At 46.4% G+C, this 20,093-nt stretch overlaps 1 protein-coding gene across 2 annotated transcripts in view; it reads right to left on the bottom strand.

Annotated features, from left to right (window-relative positions):
* The window catches only part of stxbp6l (syntaxin binding protein 6 (amisyn), like), a 51,344-nt gene extending 31,584 nt beyond the window's left edge, over nt 1–19,760 (bottom strand). For both annotated transcript variants that reach the window (XM_061929837.1, XM_061929838.1), the window contains exons 1-2: nt 19,637–19,760; nt 9,447–9,615 (exon numbers count right to left, since the gene is read on the bottom strand). In XM_061929837.1, the coding sequence (XP_061785821.1) occupies nt 9,447–9,600 (154 nt within the window). In that variant the 5' untranslated portion in view covers nt 9,601–9,615; nt 19,637–19,760. The remainder of the gene's footprint in view (nt 1–9,446; nt 9,616–19,636) is intronic.
* Between the last annotated feature and the right edge of the window lie 333 nt (nt 19,761–20,093).

The raw sequence follows: 20,093 nt of genomic DNA, 5'->3' as shown, positions 1-20,093 counted from the left end.
CAGCGAGCAATGAAACCGTTCACACAGCCCATTTACTTGAGGGTGATAAGCAGCAGTGCAAAGTAGCTGTACCCCCATTCCTACAGCCATTGTGTTCCATAGCTCCTGAGTGAACTGAGCTCCCCTGTCTGCAGTCAGGTCAGAAGGTGTGCCAAACCACGAGACCTAGTTGAAAATGAAAGCTCGAGCAATCAATGAGTGCACTCACGGGAGGAAGGCAGTGGACCTACTAGGTCCACTTGCACATGATTTTTGCCTGCCGGCAGGTCACAAATGTGGCTACCCACCCCCTGACATCCTCCTAGCCAAACTAATTTGGGGTGAAAGAGAGCATGCTTGGCGTCCAACACCCGCCGGCGCCAAGCCACAGGAACCATGGGAAGAGATGTACCAGTAGAAATGTCACAGAGCAATGTGGAACCATTGCCATGGCAGAGAACATCCACAAACTGCAAACCGGTAAGCACTGAAGGTCTGCATCTCCGCTGTGATCCGCCGCCATTTCCGCAAAGTGTAGACCCTGGTGTACAGCACTGACAAGAACTCGTGACACACAGCCATGGCAAAAGTCAGAGGTTTATGGTCCGCAAAAGCGGTGAAATCGCGACCTTCCAACAGGAACCTTTAATGGCGGGTTGCCAGGAACAAAGCCAGGAGATCCTTGTCAAAAGTGCTGTATCTCTTCTCTGCTGCCCGAAGTTACCTGTTGAAGAAGGCGAGAGGCTGCCATGCCCCCACCACCCACTGCTCGCAAACCGCGCCCACGGCTACATTCGAGGGATCAGTAGTGAGAGCCAAAGGACCAGTAGCGGAGGGTTATGCCAGCAAGGTAGCGCTAGCCAGGGAATACTTTGTGTCTTCAAACGCTTGCAGCTTGTCAGGAGACCAGTTCACCTTCCACCATGTGGGATGAAACGGTTATAAAAATTTGCCATTTCGAGAAACGTCTGAAGCAGCTTGACAGTGAGTGGGCATGTAAACTTGGAAATAGCCCCCACCCGTGTAGGCAGGGGGACAGGACTTTGAGAGGAAACTTGGTGGCCAATAAAGCCAATGTCTGTTACTCCAATCAGGCCATGTTCCTTTAACAGGCTAAACAGCAGCCATTTATGTTTTAAATGTTCCCCAGCCCGAAGAGGCAACGTGGGTCCCCCCTCCAATGGGCTCACCACCCATAGCAGGGGCCATAGAGGTCGGGTGCAGTGTGAGCTGGGCGGAAGCCGAGGGCAGGGCGCTTGGCGGTCCGATACTCGGCTACATAAGCTGGCTCTTGGGACGTGGAACGTCACTTCGCTGGGGGGGAAGGAGCCTGAGCTAGTGCGTGAGGTGGAGAAGTTCCGGCTAGATATAGTCGGACTCACTTCGACGCACAGCAAGGGCTCTGGAACCACTTCTCTTGAGAGGGGCTGGACTCTCTTCCACTCTGGCGTTGCCGGCAGTGAGAGGCGACGGGCTGGGGTGGCAATTCTTGTTGCCCCTCGGCTCAAAGCCTGCACGTTGGAGTTCAACCCGGTGGACGAGAGGGTAGCTTCCCTCCGCCTTCGGGTTGGGGGACGGGTCGTGACTGTTGTTTGCGTTTACGCGCCAAACGGCAGCTCAGAGTACCCACCCTTTTTGGATTCACTCGAGGGAGTACTGGAGAGTGCTCCCCCGGGTGATTCCCTCGTTCTACTGGGGGTCTTCAACGCTCATGTTGGCAGCGACAGTGAAACCTGGAGAGGTGTGATTGGGAAGAATGGCCGCCCGGATCTGAACCCGAGTGGTGTTCTGTTATTGGACTTTTGTGCTCGTCACAGATTGTCGATAACAAACACCATGTTCAAACATAAGGGTGTCCATATGTGCACTTGGCACCAGGACACCCTAGGCCGCAGTTCCATGATCGACTTTGTAGTTGTGTCATCGGATTTGCGGTCTCATGTTTTGGACACTCGGGTGAAGAGAGGGGCGGAGCTTTCTACCGATCACCACCTGGTGGTGAGTTGGCTGCGATGGTGGGGGAGGATGCCGGACAGACCTGGCAGGCCCAAACGCATTGTGAGGGTTTGCTGGGAACGCCTGGCAGAGTCTCCTGTCAGAGAGAGTTTCAATTCCCACCTCCGGAAGAACTTTGAACATGTCACGAGGGAGGTGCTGGACATTGAGTCCGAGTGGACGATGTTCCGTACCTCTGTTGTCGAGGCGGCCGATTGGAGCTGTGGCCGCAAGGTAGTTGGTGCCTGTCGTGGCGGTAATCCTAGAACCCGTTGGTGGACGCCGGTGGTGAGGGATGCCGTCAGGCTGAAGAAGGAGTCCTATCGGGTTCTTTTGGCTCATGGGACTCCTGAGGCAGCAGACAGGTACCGACAGGCCAAGCGGTGTGCAGCTTCAGCGGTCGCGGAGGCAAAAACTCGGACATGGGAGGAGTTCGGGGAGGCAATGGAAAAAGACTTGCGGACGGCTTCGAAGCAATTCTGGACCACCATCCGCCGCCTCAGGAAGGGGAAGCAGTGCAGTGTCAACACCGTGTATGGTGGGGATGGTGCTCTGCTGACCTCGACTGCGGATGTTGTGGATCGGTGGAGGGAATACTTCGAAGACCTCCTCAATCCTACCAGCACATCTTCCTATGAGGAAGCAGGGCCTGGGGAATCTGTGGTGGGCTCTCCTATTTCTGGGGCTGAGGTTGCCGAGGTAGTTAAAAAGCTCCTCGGTGGCAAAGCCCCGGGGGTGGATGAGATCCGCCCGGAGTTCCTTAAGGCTCTGGATGTTGTGGGGCTGTCTTGGTTGACAAGACTCTGCAACATCGCATGGACATCGGGGGCGGTACCTCTGGATTGGCAGACCGGGGTGGTGGTTCCTCTCTTTAAGAAGGGGAACCGGAGGGTGTGTTCCAACTATCGTGGGATCACACTCCTCAGCCTTCCCGGTAAGGTCTATTCAGGTGTACTGGAGAGGAGGCTACGCCGGATAGTCGAACCTCGGATTCAGGAGGAACAGTGTGGTTTTCGTCCTGGTCGTGGAACTGTGGACCAGCTCTATACTCTCGGCAGGGTCCTTGAGGGTGCATGGGAGTTTGCCCAACCAGTCTACATGTGCTTTGTGGACTTAGAGAAGGCATTCGACCGTGTCCCTCGGGAAGTCCTGTGGGGAGTGCTCAGAGAGTATGGGGTAACGGACTGTCTTATTGTGGCAGTTCGCTCCCTGTATAATCAGTGCCAGAGCTTGGTCCACATTGCCGGCAGTAAGTCGGACACGTTTCCAGTGAGGGTTGGACTCCGCCAAGGCTGCCCTTTGTCACCGATTCTGTTCATAACCTTTATGGACAGAATTTCTAGGCGCAGTCAGGGCGTTGAGGGGATCTGGTTTGGTGGCTGCAGGATTAGGTCTCTGCTATTTGCAGATGATGTGGTCCTGATGGCTTCCTCTGGCCAAGATCTTCAGCTCTCGCTGGATCGGTTCGCAGCCGAGTGTGAAGCGACTGGGATGGGAATCAGCACCTCCAAGTCCGAGTCCATGGTTCTCTCCCGGAAAAGGGTGGAGTGCCATCTCCGGGATGGGGAGGAGATCTTGCCCCAAGTGGAGGAGTTTAAGTACCTCGGAGTCTTGTTCACGAGTGGGGGAAGAGTGGATCGTGAGATCGACAGGCGGATCGGTGCGGCATCTTCAGTAATGCGGACGCTGTATCGATCCGTTGTGGTGAAGAAGGAGCTGAGCAAGAAGGCAAAGCTCTCGATTTACCGGTCGATCTACGTTCCCATCCTCACCTATGGTCATGAGCTTTGGGTCATGACCGAAAGGACAAGATCACGGGTACAAGCGGCCGAAATGAGTTTCCTCCGCCGAGTGGCGGGGCTCTCCCTTAGAGATAGGGTGAGAAGCTCTGTCATTCGGGGGGAGCTCAAAGTAAAGCCGCTGCTCCTCCACATCGAGAGGAGCCAGATGAGGTGGTTCGGGCATCTGGTCAGGATGCCACCCGAACGCCTCCCTAGGAAGGTGTTTCGAGCACGTCCGACCGGTAGGAGGCCACGCGGAAGACCCAGGACACGCTGGGAAGACTATCTCTCCCGGCTGGCCTGGGAACGCCTCGGGATCCCCCGGGAGGAGCTGGACGAAGTGGCTGGGGAGAGGGAAGTCTGGGCTTCCCTGCTTAAGCTGCTGCCCCCGCGACCCGACCTCGGATAAGCGGAAGAAGATGGATGGATGGATGTTCCCCAGCCGGTGTACTGGCCACCAGAATATCATCCAAAGAAACAATCAAAAATAGTAAATTCTGGAAGACAGAGTCCGTGAGTCGCTGAAAAGTCTGTGCTGCCCTCCACAGGCCAAATGGCATCCTCAAAACCTCAAATAATCCAAAAGGAGTAATTATAGAAGTCTTAGGTATGTCCAACTCATGTTGTACTTGGTGGTAGCTGCGCACCAAATCCACCTTCAAAAAAAATTACGCTACTGCCAGGCGTGAAAAAAAGTCCGGGATGTGTGGGAAAGGATAACAATCCGGCGTGGTGATGATATTTCGTCGGCGAAAGTATCCACAAGGCCGCCACAAGGAGTGTTGGAACGCCGTAAAATCCCCAGATTTTCCATAGTGGCAAACTCCTGCCATGCCAGGGCCTCTTTAGCAGAGTCAAGCTGCCGTGCCAAGGCAAAAACAGGCAAAAACACTGTAGGTTTGAAGTGCTCCACCCCGTGCTTCGTGACCACTGCCAAAAACGTCGGCACAGTCAGTTCTGGGAACTCAGGGGGATGCCGTTGATAAACATCTCCCACAGCCAGGATGTTGGCTGGGGCCACGGGTTTTGGTCGTCTCAGTCTGCACGAATACGTGGAGAAAGAGACAGAGTCAATTAAAAGGCCATTTGTGCCGTTCGCCAAAGGTCTATTCACACACAAAAAAATCGGCTACGGAGGCAATAACAAAGTCCCAGGTGAACGTACGGTCAGAAAACGAAACAGTCACTGACCTGGTGCCGAAACTGTGTATGCTGGTCCCATAGGTGGCGCTCAACGGGGGCCAGTGCAGGCAGGATACTCCACTGTTGCCACTGAGCACCGGCCCTGCGTTGGTCCCGAAATTTTGTGGCGCTAAAAGCAAAACTCCGCCTCCCTGTGGCGACAGTCTGCCGCTGCAACCACGGTGCCAGCATCGAGCTCTTCCGGTGCATTCCAGGCCGGTGCAGGCAGGAAAGCTTGAACGCTGTACTGGCGAGCGGCCGAAAGAATCCTGTACACCTCCTCACCCAAACCTTGGTAGTCATTCGTGGCGATTGACGGCGAGTTGGCCAATGCCGTACGTACCAGAGGCGGCAGCTCACACAGAAACAACTGTACGAACGGAAACGATTCATTCCCGCAACCGAGCAATGCGAACACATTCTCCATCAGCTCGGTAGACTTGCTGTCCAGGCCATTGAGAGACAGGAGGCGGTCATCTCACGTCAGACAGCTGGTACAGCCGCAGCAATGAAGTCTTTAACGCACCCTACTTGTCTGCAGCCGAAGGATCCCTCAGCACGCATATAACTTGCCGCATAGTCTGAGCGTCCAGAGCAGAGGCAACATGGTAGTACCGTGTCTCATCTGACGTAATCCCTCAAAACTGAAACTGGACTTCCACATGCTGGAACCAGGGCTCAGGATTGTGCTGCCAGAACTTTAGGACTTTCACCATAGCAACAAACACAGCAGAAGCCGCTACTGGCTGTGGTAATACAGCCGAGCTGTCAGGCATAACAGGACCAGCAGCGTTAAACATGACCAATAAACTTCAGGGTCACAAATGTGGGAGTGGAGATAATGAGGCGCTCAGTGTGTGCATTTTGGCACACAAATGTGCATTTTTTTAATTCATTAGTCCTGCGGTACTGTACAACCCGAATCTAAATAAACCGGGCAACAATGGAGTTAATGGCTGAGATTATTTTTTATCATCCATCATGCTTCGGTTGATGAATAAATGAAGAACTACAGAAGCCGCCATCTACAACAGTTGTCTTTTTTGAATTTTTTGAAGGTAGGGAACGTTAATGTTTTCACATTTGCAAGCTTTTCGTAAGTATTTTCGCCTAATGTTAGCTAGCGTGGCGAGCTGGCTAACGTGTAATATATTATGTAATTTATGCAGAAATTAAGGAATTTTCACTGGCCCTACCTGAGCGAATGAGCATCTAAAATCCCTCACTCTGAAGGGCTCGATTCATACCCCCTACGCCCACTACCCATACATGCAAAGAGTCATTGGGACACCACTACCCTCACGGGAATCCGCAAAATGTAGGGATAGGGCTAAAAAGTAGGGTGAGGGGGTGTATTGGGACTGGCTCTAAAGCACAGCGTATTGTTTTTTTATTTGTTAAAGCCTAAATATGTATTAAATGCGTTATTGCAGTTATATTATACGTCCTGTACGGTTATAATGTGGTGGGTCATTGAAGTAGTGTTTGTTTCATTAATTTTTAATTGAATAATAACAATGACGGTCTAGCTCCATCCTATCTTGCCGATTGTATTGTACCATATGTCCCGGCAAGAAATCTGTGTTCAAAGAACTCCGGCTTATTAGTGATTCCCAGAGCCCAAAAAAAAGTAGATTTTTGACAAAATGAGAGGATTTTAAATGCGCCTTATAGTCGGAACAATACGGTACATTGTCGATCCAAATGTGAAGGGTACCCAATCCAGCAGGCATAAGACAATAAAACAACGTTGAAAACTGGATAAATAATCAGGTCGTGGCATTGAGCAACTCAAACCTTTTTTTTTTCTTTTTTTTTTTGTCTTCTCCAGCTTCTCAGGCAAATCATATAGTTGATGTAGATGCCCATATCGGCTGTTCAGATTTACTTTACAAAAGAGAAGTGTAGGATACTTCTCTTGTTGCCTTATTTGTATTTGACTTTATTAAATGTATTTATATTATAATTTGGTGCAGCCGGGCCGGAGCAGGAGGGGATAGAAAGAGAAAAAAAAGAAGACAGAAGGGGAAATTGTGGCGACAAGAGGGGGATTAGACAGAGACAAAAACAACAACAGCAAACACAACAACAACAATAGAGCAACATCAGCAAATACGACATGTACAAATATGATGGTAAAAGTGATAGCAAATAAGCAGTTAGCGAAAATAAAACATAATACAGAAATGACAATGAGCATTATTACACTACAAAAGGAGCAATAGAAATAGCGCTATTGATAATGAACAATACCAATAATTTACCTCTATTATCAACAATACAGTTGTTCAAATGCAACAATACATATACTGTACGTAATGATAACTTGAGATATGAAAGAATACAGAAAAATGGAGGGGGAGAAAGAGAAGCAACCTACATTGACCTTGTAGATTGTTATAGTCACAATAGGTTAAGCTTTGTCAGTGTGCCATGTGTTATACCCAATTTAAACCTAACGTTGGAACAACATGCTTTTTAAAAAAAAAAAAAAGCATGCGTTTTAATCAATGTTGGGTTCTGGCGTTGGTTTTGACCATTGAAATGTGGTCATTTCCCAATCAACAACTTGGATCCAACATTAGACAACAACATCTCAATTTACAAATACAACTTTTTTGCAACGTTGTTTCAAGGTCAGTTTAAAAGGACATGTACACGTTTGTATGTATAATCAACGTTGTATCAATATCCTGTGCCTACTGGGATCCCTAGATGTATATACTGCTGGCTATTTGTACTTATAAGCGAACATGAGCTGACTTTAGCGTGTCATGAGACAAGTTAGTTTTACTCTGGTGATAATGTGTTGTTAAAATGTTGTAGTACCGTATTAGAGTGCACCAGATTATAAGGCGCACTGCCGATGAGCGGGTCTAGTCAGGTCTTTTTTCATACAAGGGGTCATATTATTGATTTTTTTTCTAAATGTAAAACACTTCCTTGTGGTCTACATAACATGTAATGGTGTTTTTTTGGTCAAAATGTTGCATAGATTATGCTTTACAGATCATCTTCAAGCCGCTTTCTGACGGTTGCTTCAGGATGCGCCGTTTTGTGGGCGGTCTTATTTATGCAGCTCACTTCTCCCCGTCATCTTTGTTGTAGCGGTGTAGCGTGCAAGGACGGGAGGGGAAGAAGTGTTAAAAGATGGAGCTAACTGTTTTAATGGCATTCAGACTTTACTTAAATCAATAACGGAACAGCATCATCCATGGCTCACTAGTGCAACATCGACGCCGGAAATGTGTACCGTGAAAAACCGTCCGACCGGAACTCTCTAATAACTAAAGTTCCTTGGTTGAATAATGTAAACTCACTACACCGGTATGTTTTAGCGCTTTCATGGCGAGTTTACTGACAGATATAAGTAAGAACTTTACACTACTTTATATTAGAAATGGCAACAGCGGAGGATGAATGTCCCATAACAAGAAGATAGAGAAAAAGAAGAAGCTTATCGGCTACGGCGTCAGCACAGACTACAAAGGCTGACGCGCGCAAATTTTTAAGGACTTATGCAGATCCCAAATACAGATCAGCAGGTACCAGAAGGTAAGAAAAGTTGCTTTTAACGCCAGATAATATGTCTTACCTTATACACACACCATAATAATACTTGTATGTTGTGTGAATGTGAGTGTGAATGTTGTCTATCTGTGTTGGCCCTGTGATGAGGTGGCAACTTGTCCAGGGTGTACCCCGCCTTCCGCTCGAATGCAGCTGAGATAGGCTCCAGCACCCCCTGCGACCCCAAAAGGGACAAGCGGTAGAAAATGGATGGATGGATGTTGAAGCACAGTACGATCCATTAAGCGGTGCGGCTTCATAGATTACCAAAGTCGTACTAAAACATTTTGATAGATTTTTGAGCGCCGTAAATGGGTTATACTTGTATAGCGCGTTTCTACCTTCAAGGTACTCAAAGCGCTTTGACACTATTTCCACATTCACCCATTCACACACACATTCACACACTGATGGCGGGAGCTGCCATGCAAGGCGCTAACCACGACCCATCAGGAGCAAGGGTGAAGTGTCTTGCTCGAGGACACAACGGACGTGACGAAGGTGGGGATTGAACCAGGAACCCTCAGGTTGCTGGCACGGCCACTCTTCCAACCACGCCACGCCGTCGCCGTGTGTAATGTTCTATATTTTCAATGGAACATATAACATTTTGGTGTTGTTTACTTGAGTCATATTGCAGTCTAAACCTATCTCTTATTTGTGACTGCCATCCTATGGCAGTCTACACATATCTGTTATGTGTGACTGCCATCTACTGGTCACACTTATCATTTCACCATGTACCAAATAAAATAGCTTGGAGGTCGGTAAGCACAACCAAAATTATTCCGTACATTAGGCACACAGGGTTATAAGGCGCAGTGTCGAGTTTTGACAAAATGAAAGGATTTTAAGTGCGCCTTATAGTCCGAAAAGTACGGTAATCCTGCAAGTACTTCCTTCCCCAATACCGCCATGCGACAAAAACTCAACTTTTACCTGACACACAAATGAATGTTGCATATTCTCCTTTGGATACGTGGGACAGGAAAGACATTCTCTTCTTTTTCCTCCTGCGCACCTCCACTGCCACCAGCATCCGCTCATTACTGGGGATGAAGACGTCTTTGTTGATGGCTGACTGACTGTTCATTGTTGGGAGTCCGACCTGCACAAGTGATACACACTTTAGCTCGTAGCCCCTCGTGAGGGAAATTAATGTATGAACATACAGTTGGAAGTTTAGTGCAGTTCAAATGCAAGGAAGTATGAGAGAACCAAACGAAGGACGTGCCTTCACAGGAGAGCCTTTTTGAAGCATTCAGCTAAGATGTTGAAGGGGAAACAACATACAGTGTTTATATCATTTCAGTGTTGTTCTATGTCCTATACCATACATTTCCAAAATGTAAAAAAAAACACATATCCCAGAATGCCACATGATCCAAACAAGTGTTTATACTTAACCACCTACAGTCGTCCCTCGCTTCACATCATGTTTAGGCTTCATTCGTTCGTTCATTCGTTTACAAACCCCGTTTCCATATGAGTTGGGAAATTGTGTTAGATGTAAATATAAACGGAATACAATGATTTGCAAATCCTTTTCAACCCATATTCAATTGAATGCACTACAAAGACAAGATATTTGATGTTCAAACTCATAAACTTTTTTTTTTTTTTGCAAATAATAATTAACTTAGAATTTCATGGCTGCAACACGTGCCAAAGTAGTTGGGAAAGGGCATGTTCACCATTGTGTTACATGGCCTTTTCTTTTAACAACACTCAGTAAACGTTTGGGAACTGAGGAAACACATTTTTTAAGCTTCTCAGGTGGAATTCTTTCCCATTCTTGCTTGATGTACAGCTTAAGTTGTTCAACAGTCCGGGGGTCTCCGTTGTGGTATTTTAGGCTTCATAATGCGCCACACATTTTCAATGGGAGACAGGTCTGGACTACAGGCAGGCCAGTCTAGTACCCGCACTCTTTTACTATGAAGCCACGTTGATGTAACACGTGGTTTGGCATTGTCTTGCTGAAATAAGCAGGAGCGTCCATGGTAACGTTGCTTGGATGGCAACATATGTTGCTCCAAAACCTGTATGTACCTTTCAGCATTAATGGCGCCTTCACAGATGTGTAAGTTACCCATGCCTTGGGCACTAATACACCCCCATACCATCACAGATGCTGGCTTTTCAACTTTGCGCCTATAACAATCCGGATGGTTCTTTTCCTCTTTGGTCCGGAGGACACGACGTCCACAGTTTCCAAAAACAATTTGAAATGTGGACTCGTCAGACCACAGAACACTTTTCCACTTTGTATCTGTGACGACCGGGGCGCATTGTGATGCGGGGTTCGTTCTCTCAGGAATGCAGACGGGCGTCAGACACAGCGTGCAGGTAAGAAAGTATTTATTTAATAAATAACTTATACTGGAAAAAAGAAAAGGGTGCTCATAGCACATAAGGCAAAAACTAAAAGAGCTAGCATGGGAGCTAGAAGGTAAAAAAAAGGAATTTAGCATGGAAGCTAACAGGTACAGAGCCGGAACAAAAGTCGTCAACTGTTGCACGAAAACAAACTACGAAGCCAGAACGAATGACAGGGAGGACAGGCTTAAATAATAATGTCAGTGATGACAAACAGGTGCGTGTCGGGAACAAACGCGGCAGGTGAAAATAATAAGCAGCCATGGCAACAAACTCAGGTGTACAAAACAGGTACTCAAGGAGTCCAAAACTAACCAAAAACACAAGTATCTTGAAAACGTAAATAAAAAATATGATCCGGGCAGCGGATCACAACAGTACCCCCCCCTTAAGGGACAGATTCCAGATGTCCCCTTGAAAAACTAAAACCCCCCCAACTATAACAAAGTTCAAGAGTCCAGGGAGGGTGGAAGGAGGATTTGGCGGAGGGTCGCCAGGTCACATGTCCCCGAATCCACCGGGGACGAGTCAGGTGGCGGCGGCGAATGGAACGCCGCTGCCGGAGGCGAGGCGGGCGACCACGGAAAGGCCACATTTGTGGCTGCCGAGAAGGTGGGCGTGAGTGGCGCCAGAGGTTCAGCAGCCGGAGAGTTCTGCGACTACGTCTCGGGTGTCGCTGCTGTTTGCGCCACTGGCGTCCATACTCTAACCTCCGAGAGCGCCGCTTGCGCCGCCAGAACACCCGAGGTCGCTGAGACGACGAGTAGAGAGCAGACCTCGCCGTGGAAGCAGGAGGAAGCGTCGTCGTCGCCGTGGAAGCAGGAGGAAGCGTCGTCGTCGCCGTGGAAGCAGGAGGAAGCGTCGTCGTCGCCGTGGAAACAGGAGGAAGCGTCGTCATCGCCGTGGAAACAGGAGGAAGCGTCGTCGTCGCCGTGGAAACAGGAAGCGTCGTCGTCGCCGTGGAAACAGGAAGCGTCGTCGTCGCCGTGGAAACAGGAAGCGTCGTCGTCGCCGTGGAAACAGGAGGCGTCGTCGTCGCCGTGGAAACAGGAAGCGTCGTCGTCGCCGTGGAAGCAGGAAGCGTCGTCGTCGCCGTGGAAACAGGAAGCGTCGTCGCCGTGGAAACAGGAAGCGTCGTCGCCATGGAAACAGAAGGCGTCGTCGCCGTGGAAACAGAAGGCGTCGTCGCCGTGGAAACAGAAGGCGTCGTCTCTGTCGGCGTGGGCGGAGCCAGAGGCGGAGCAGGCGGCTCGTCTGTCGTCGTGGGCGGAGCCAGAGGCGGAGCAGGCAGCTCGTCTGTCGGCGTGGGCGGAGCCAGAGGCGGAGCAGGCGGCTCGTCTGTCGGCGTGGGCGGAGCCAGAGGCGGAGCAGGCAATGGAGTATCTGCGAGTGGTGGATGTCTCAGCTGGGCTGCTGGGTTGGCCGTAGGGGAAATCATCACCTGCAGCGCGGTGAGAATACTTCCCAGCTGTCTCTCCAAAGCGTCAAGGCGGGCGTCTTGGCGTTCCGCCATGGCGTTGACGCAAGCCCCAAGAACGCCAAACTGTTCCTCCTGTTGTCCAAGTTGTTTGGCCTGTTGGTGCAATGCCCTTTTTACATGGTCGGTCACTGCGGGGTCTCGTGTGCCTTGCAGCGATGGAGCAGGAGGTGGAGAGGATGGTGTTTGCAGGACCACCAGGGTTGATGGTGGCGTCAGAGTGGCAGGTGTCCGGGCTTTCGTTGTCGTTGCCGTGGAAACAGGTGCTGGTGCGGAAACCAGACTTGGAGTCGGTGCTGGTGTGGAAACCAGACTTGGATTCGGTGCTGGTGTGGAAACCAGACTTGGATTCGGTGCTGGTGCGGAAACCAGCCTTGGAGCAGGTGCTGGGCGTGACTTTGGCAGAGGTGGCCTGGCCGGGGGTTGCGGCTTAGCATGCCGAAGGTCTGGTGGCGGAGGCCGGCATGGAGGTTTGGGCTTGGCTGGGCGCAGCTGTGCCCGCCCACTAGCAAAGCACCCAGTACTAGCCCCCCCCTCAAGAAGCGGATCCCAGACGCGTCTTGAGCAGTCTGGAACAGTCTTTAGGGGTGGGAGAGAGGAGGTGAGGAGGTGGGTAGGCTCCTCCCCTTTTGATTGTCCAAATTGTCTATTCTGCTCTTCAATAGTGGACTGTAGGGACGACCAAGAGGGAGAAAACAGAGGAGTGGGCGGAGCTTGAGCCATAGGGGGTGGGGCTTGAAAACCAGAATGTGACTGGTACTGACTAGACTTATAATTAACAAAAATGTCCTGATAGTATTTAATTGTTGAATTAAAGTCATTTGGAGGCGGCTGACAGAAAGAGTTGACTGAATTTAAAAAAATGTCTTCGTCTATGACGTCATCACCAGTGGACGGGATGACGTCATCCGCGCGGGTCTCCAGCTGACTGACAGCCCAATCAGTGAACTGTTTGGCAAAGTGAGTGATGGGATTACCAAACATCGGCGGAGGGGAATCCTGGGCTGGTTTGCTGTGTTCCGGAGGGAAGAATTGCGGGGGTGGCGCGTCTCTGTCGCGAGCTGAAGCCGTCTTGTGCGACTTCCGCCTTCGCTGACGCGTGCGAGCGGGCTGAGAGCGGACCTCCCCGGGCCAGATGGAGTCGATCGGGACCAGAACACCTCCAGATCCCCATATCATCTCCTCATCTGGAGAACAGCGGAGCGTCTCTGCTTCCATCGCTCGGAGGACCATCCACGCACCTTCTTCATCCACCTCCGTCAGGCCCGTAGCGAAATAACTTTTTGCTGGCTTCGTACTGTGACGACCGGGGCGCATTGTGATGCGGGGTTCGTTCTCTCAGGAATGCAGACGGGCGTCAGACACAGCGTGCAGGTAAGAAAGTATTTATTTAATAAATAACTTATACTGGAAAAAAGAAAAGGGTGCTCATAGCACATAAGGCAAAAACTAAAAGAGCTAGCATGGGAGCTAGAAGGTAAAAAAAAGGAATTTAGCATGGAAGCTAACAGGTACAGAGCCGGAACAAAAGTCGTCAACTGTTGCACGAAAACAAACTACGAAGCCAGAACGAATGACAGGGAGGACAGGCTTAAATAATAATGTCAGTGATGACAAACAGGTGCGTGTCGGGAACAAACGCGGCAGGTGAAAATAATAAGCAGCCATGGCAACAAACTCAGGTGTACAAAACAGGTACTCAAGGAGTCCAAAACTAACCAAAAACACAAGTATCTTGAAAACGTAAATAAAAAATATGATCCGGGCAGCGGATCACAACAGTATCAGTCCATCTTAGATGAGCTCAGGCCCAGCGAAGCCGACGGCGTTTCTGGGTGTTGTTGATAAACCGTGTTCGCCTTCCATAGGAGAGTTTTAACTTGCACTTATAGATGTAGCGACCAACTGTAGTTACTGACAGTGGGTTTCTGAAGTGTTCCTGAGCCCATGTGGTGATATCCTTTACACACTGATGTCGCTTGTTGATGCAGTACAGCCTGAGGGATGGAAGGTCACGGGCTTAGCTGCTTACGTGCAGTGATTTCTCCAGATTCTCTGAACCCTTTGATGATATTACGGACCGTAGATGGTGAAATCCCTAAATTCCTTGCAATAGCTGGTTGAGAAAGGTTTTTCTTAAACTGTTCAACAATTTGCTCACACATTTTTTGACAAAGTGGTGACCCTCGCCCCATCCTTGTTTGTGAATGACTGAGCATTTCATGGAATCTACCTTTATACCCAATCATGGCACCCACCTGTTCCCAATTTGCCTGTTCACCTGTGGGATGTTCCAAATAAGTGTTTGATGAGCATTCCTCAACTTTATCAGTATTTATTGCCACTTTTCCCAACTTCTTTGTCACGTGTTGCTGGCATCAAATCCTAAAGGGAATAGGCGGTAGAAAATGGATGGGATGGATGGACAATTTCCCAACTCATATGGAAACAGGGTTTGTATTTTATTAGTCCCCGAGGGGGAAATTCAGGTTTTCAGGGTGGGGCACGGGGATGTGTGTGTGCATATTCCCAATGTTCAGGGTTGACCTGGGCAAATCTGGCCCACCGGACATTCCCAAATATTTTTTTTAGATCTTTAAGATGGAAACTGTAGCTGCCATTATGATGTGCAGTGAAGTTTATGCCCCCTTTGTATTTAATTTATATTTGCATGTCTCATGACACATTATCTGTATGTAATACTGGCTGCATTTCTGATAGTTGTTTGTGCGCCATGTCGTTCCAGACTACAGCAAACGTCAACCAGCTTGCAAAGATTGCAATAAATTAAATTTAAGAAGACAGCCTGTTGTTTTCTTTAACTTGGACACACACATCTATACTTTTGACCATTCCAAGCCAGTAACTTTCAGGAGTTATCTCACCTTCTGAGAAGCATCGGTTTTACTAATGATTACCAATGTTGTAAAAATATTACATTTCAACATTTCTGTCAACAAAGACTTGCGTCAGCCTGTGACACGTTGTCATTTTGATAGTAGGCTATTATAGCTAATATAGACACTTACATCATGTGTTGCCTTCATTATAACACTTATACTAGGTGTGGAAGTCGTTCCCTACCCGTTCCACGGTTACCACGTCACAGGAGCCAGGCGTGCCGTTTCAACAGAGTTTTAATATACATATAATTCAAATAACAGTATTTCCAGATGTTTTTCTCTCCAGTCTCTCCCAGCCCCTCTCCTCCGCTGGCCGCTCATTGTTAAAAACAACAGATGATTAGATCACCACGTACCACCTGTGAAATCTAATCCCCTGCCAGCTGTGTCTCGCCGTTCAGCACATGCCCCGCCCCTATCCAATGGTGCTCCGCCCTCAACACCATTGACAGAGGCGGTGACCTTTGCTCCTGCAGGCGCGCTGATCACACTCTCCCTCCACGCTAGGCTTTTATGTTTTTTGCGGCTCCAGACAGATTTAATTTCTTGTATTTTTGGTCCAAAATGGCTCTTTCAACATTTTGGGTTGCCGACCCCTAGTCTAGTGGGACAGGTAAAAGTTAAGTCAGTGAAAATGTGGTCGTTTATAAATTACTTAATGTTTCTGTGCTGCCCGGTAGCAAATACGTCAAAGACCGGTATCGAGCCCCGGACCGGTGATTGTGATTTACGACGGTCTGAGCAATAACCCTTGGAGGATCCTCCGGCTAAGCAAATAGAAGGCACTCAAACCAGTGTCAAGGTGACTCCATGTCTAGAGGGCTCTAATAGTGTTAAAAACTGTACTTAGTGGGTTGTAAACATTGTTTATGCTCTAATTATGAAAATATTCAACTTATAAATAAGAATCCTACTTTGCAAAAATGTTTCTATTCATATAGACACGATAAATGAGGCATTAATGTAATTGGGGAGGGATAAAAACACCTGGACAAAGTACATTTGTGGAAGTTTAGACGTTAAATAATATAGGAAGTAAACAAAAGACACAAAAAGGGCAAAACTTGGTGCAAACACTTCCGGTTGAAGGGAACCGGCGCCTCCTTTCTCAGCTCCACACTGGTATCGGAGTTTTGAATGATTCTGACACCTTTTCTGGCCACAGTTTAAGATCCAATTTACATGCTCAACTTTAGTATCCTCTAGTGTGAGCGAATCAAAGCAGCAATTGCTGTGCAACTGAATGCCTCGCAAGAGAAGACACTTGCATCCTGGAGGGAGATTCCAGCAAGGATGCATGAAAAAACATGTGGCAATAAATAATTCACCTTGGCCCTTACAGGGGATAATGATTAAGTAGCTTCTACAAAATACAAAGTAAAGATCAACAGCAGATAACAGCTGATGGTGTGTTTGACGGAGAAGCAGTTGGAAGGAGATGACGTACAAGTCCGCTGTACGAGGTAAATGTTGTACTTTAGGAGTAGCCAACCCGTCGATTGTCAATCTCTGGGAATTTACTGGGAGACCCCAAAAATATTAGGAAATGTAGGAAATGTAAATGCATTATGGTGTAACACATCAAACTTTTTCCAGCCTCCAAAATCGAACAACTCAACCAGGACCACCATCGCTCGGCCATAACGAGAAGCTAACAGCCACATAGAGTCTGTGAACATTGCTTCAAAGTACTGAGTTTTTGTCGATTTATTGTGGATACAAAACGAAACGGTGAAATGGTTTAAATGTAACTTAGATAATGGGTTTCACTATGTACAGCGCTTTGAGTCATTAGAGAAAAGCGCTACATGAATATAATTCACTTCACTATAAAAAAAACAAGGCGGTCAGCTAAAGAAGGGCGACCCTGTTCAACCCTTCTCAATCAAACACAAAATGCAGGCGTAACTTTTATTTGACTACTTTCAGTGACAAGCGGTAGAAAATGGATGGATGGATGGATACTTTCAGTGCTGACATACCACAAGCATGTGACTCGAGACAGAGTGAGAGAGCACAGTGGTCCCCAACCTTTTTGTAGCCGCGGACCGGTCAACGCTTGAAAATTAGCCCTGGGGGGGGGGGGGTTATGTTTTTTTATTTATTTTTTTTATTTTGTTTTTATTTTTTTGTCATAAAGAAATACAATCATGTGTGCTTACGGACTGTATCCCTGCAGACTGTATTGATCTATATTGATATATAATGTATATATTGAGTTTTTTATGTTGATTTAATTTTTAAAAAAACAACAATTTTTTTATTTTTATATTTATTTTTTTAATTTCTTGTGCGGCCCGGTACCAATCGGTCCACGGACCGGTACCGGGCCGCAGCCCGGTGGTTGGGGACCACTGCACTAAGGGACTGAATTAAACCCCAGGTGGAAAATATCTGTTTGTGTGTGTGTATGTGTTTGTGTCCATTTTATACTGAGCTGTCAAAAAAGCATAAAGTTTAAAAAAAAAAAAATCAAACAAATTGGCAAGTCCCACGTTGGGTGCACATATTAATAAGGTGCACTAATTATAGATAAAACTACTATTTGTGATTAGTTATGAGTTAATTATGGACAAAATGTGATTAATCACGAATACATATTTTAATCGTTTGACAGCCTTATTATACAATATATATAATATATATATAATGACCGTTGGCGCAGGGCCAGATCTTGCTTTGGTTAATGGCTGAAACCAAAGTTCTTCGGCCTAAAAACGTACATTATTATTACATTATTTCATTAAACTACTGTAGTTGTTTGTAGTACATTCCCTTGTTTAGTTTTTCATACAATGTAAAAGTTACTTTTCCTTTTTAAAAGGCATGTTACATGTTAAAATTGTTGGGTTCGATTTATTTCAGTTAATTTCAGATTCTCGATATAGTTTATAAAAAGTACAAGGGACCTTAATTAAACTTCCGTTCTATCCTCATACCTTCACTCTCTGTGTATTAAGAAGAAGAAGAACGATATTTTTTATATTTTTCCGTATTCATCATAATTAATTCTCTACCTATTCCTTCATAATGTTGTCTCTCCTATCATTACTTATCAAGTTATCTATTTATTGTATACACTGCATTCTGCTTTTTAGCCATGTTCCTTCCTTTTACAGAAAAAATAAAAATTTACTTTTTTTTCCCCAATTGCTTACACACTAATTTTTTTATTTTTACACAATTAACAAAAGTCTACACACAGTAAACAAAACCACTGTGCAGATTTGTCTAATATAAGGCATAGACTCTGCTTCACAGTTTTTGCGAAATATTACACACAATGCTTTACACACACCTTCCCATCTTGCACACATTTAAGGATTGTGATACACACATTTTCACACTTTACACATTTAGTAGGAGTGTGATACACACATCTTTCTCTCCAAATTTTTTTTCAGACCTTGCTGTTGCCTAAGTCTGCACATGTAGCCTATACTCTATGCTGTCATTTTTATTTATCTCCAGATTTTGTTTCAAACCTTTTTATTTGTCTCAGATTTTAATTTGTACCGCATGTCATTGTTGACTACTGTGATATGTTACTTTACCTGACTGTGGTAAAAATACATATGTTCAGTTTGCAGCAGCATGGTTGAGCAGTTCTTCAAAAGATTACAGGATATTTTTACTTTCTCGTATAGGCCCACTTCAAAGTAAACAATGACAATTGCTATGGATTTGCCAAATATATTTTGTCAAGTTACTGTAATCATTCACCACATATGCTAAAAAAGTCGGCCAAAATGCCCCAAACATGTGATTTCTTATAGTAAAATAGTTTTTTTTTTACGAATGTGTTTTGTATTTATCACTGTTCTGGGTAACTCACTCCAATAGTGTCTTATCATTTGAAGTCTGTGTGAGTGAGATGACAATAAAACTGCATTTTTACAAATGCTTGCTTTATTTTGATGAATGGGCATATGTTTTCACCGAAGTGTGTCATTTTGCAAATAATCTAGGGATTAAGAAAATTGAATGTGGTGTTTGGAAAAGTGTGTAAATCCTTTTGAAAAAAGACACACAGTTAGTAAAATTGTGTGTAAGCAAATGGGAAAAAACTGTATCAACAATCGTAAAGATCACTCAGTCAAACCAATACTGTAAATGTACATTTCTGTATGATTACAGTAATATCACTCTTCATAACTCACACACTTTTCTCCTCAATACTTGCAACTTATTGAAGTATCTCAGTCATTTCTTGCTTTAAGGTCCGATGACGGATGAAGTCACCGTGAGTGTTATAATAATGACCAATTACCTGTATCATTATCTTACAAATCGCAAACATTCATATTGTATATCAGGAAAACAAACAGTATTTCTTTGCTAAGAAGGTAAGACGAAACAGTCTTACTTACCTCTCGTTGTTCTACTCGTCAATATAAAAAGGTCTTGTTAGTGAGGGTGGTGTTAGTGTGGAGTTAGATGAAGTGGATAATAAAGCTGCCAGGAATTTATACCCTGGCGACCCAGCGAGTGCTGTGAAGACACGTGAACCTCTGTGAGCATCAGAGGAGGATGACACTGACCAAACAGTCGCTCTCTGTTTCAGACAATCGCCACATTTACGTATGGTTACTAAATGAGTCGACTTTTGACCACAGCTTCTGTAAACACCTGTTTCAGATCTGAACCAAAATTATTTCATTCAGAAGATGACTGTGACCACTGGCATGTGTCTGTATTTGCTCCAATATAAGCTGTTGTATTAGCTATTAGACTAATTCCTCCAGGATTTTGGGGGCTTTTTTTATAATTGTTGATTTCATGGTAGCATTTTCAGATAATTTTGGCAAAAATTGCAATGTTTTAGGG

This window comes from Nerophis lumbriciformis, linkage group LG34 (genome assembly GCF_033978685.3).
Source record: "Nerophis lumbriciformis linkage group LG34, RoL_Nlum_v2.1, whole genome shotgun sequence".
Taxonomy (NCBI): domain Eukaryota; kingdom Metazoa; phylum Chordata; class Actinopteri; order Syngnathiformes; family Syngnathidae; genus Nerophis; species Nerophis lumbriciformis.
Note: the sequence above shows the minus strand (reverse complement) of the source record. Positions and strands in the feature narration are given on the sequence as shown.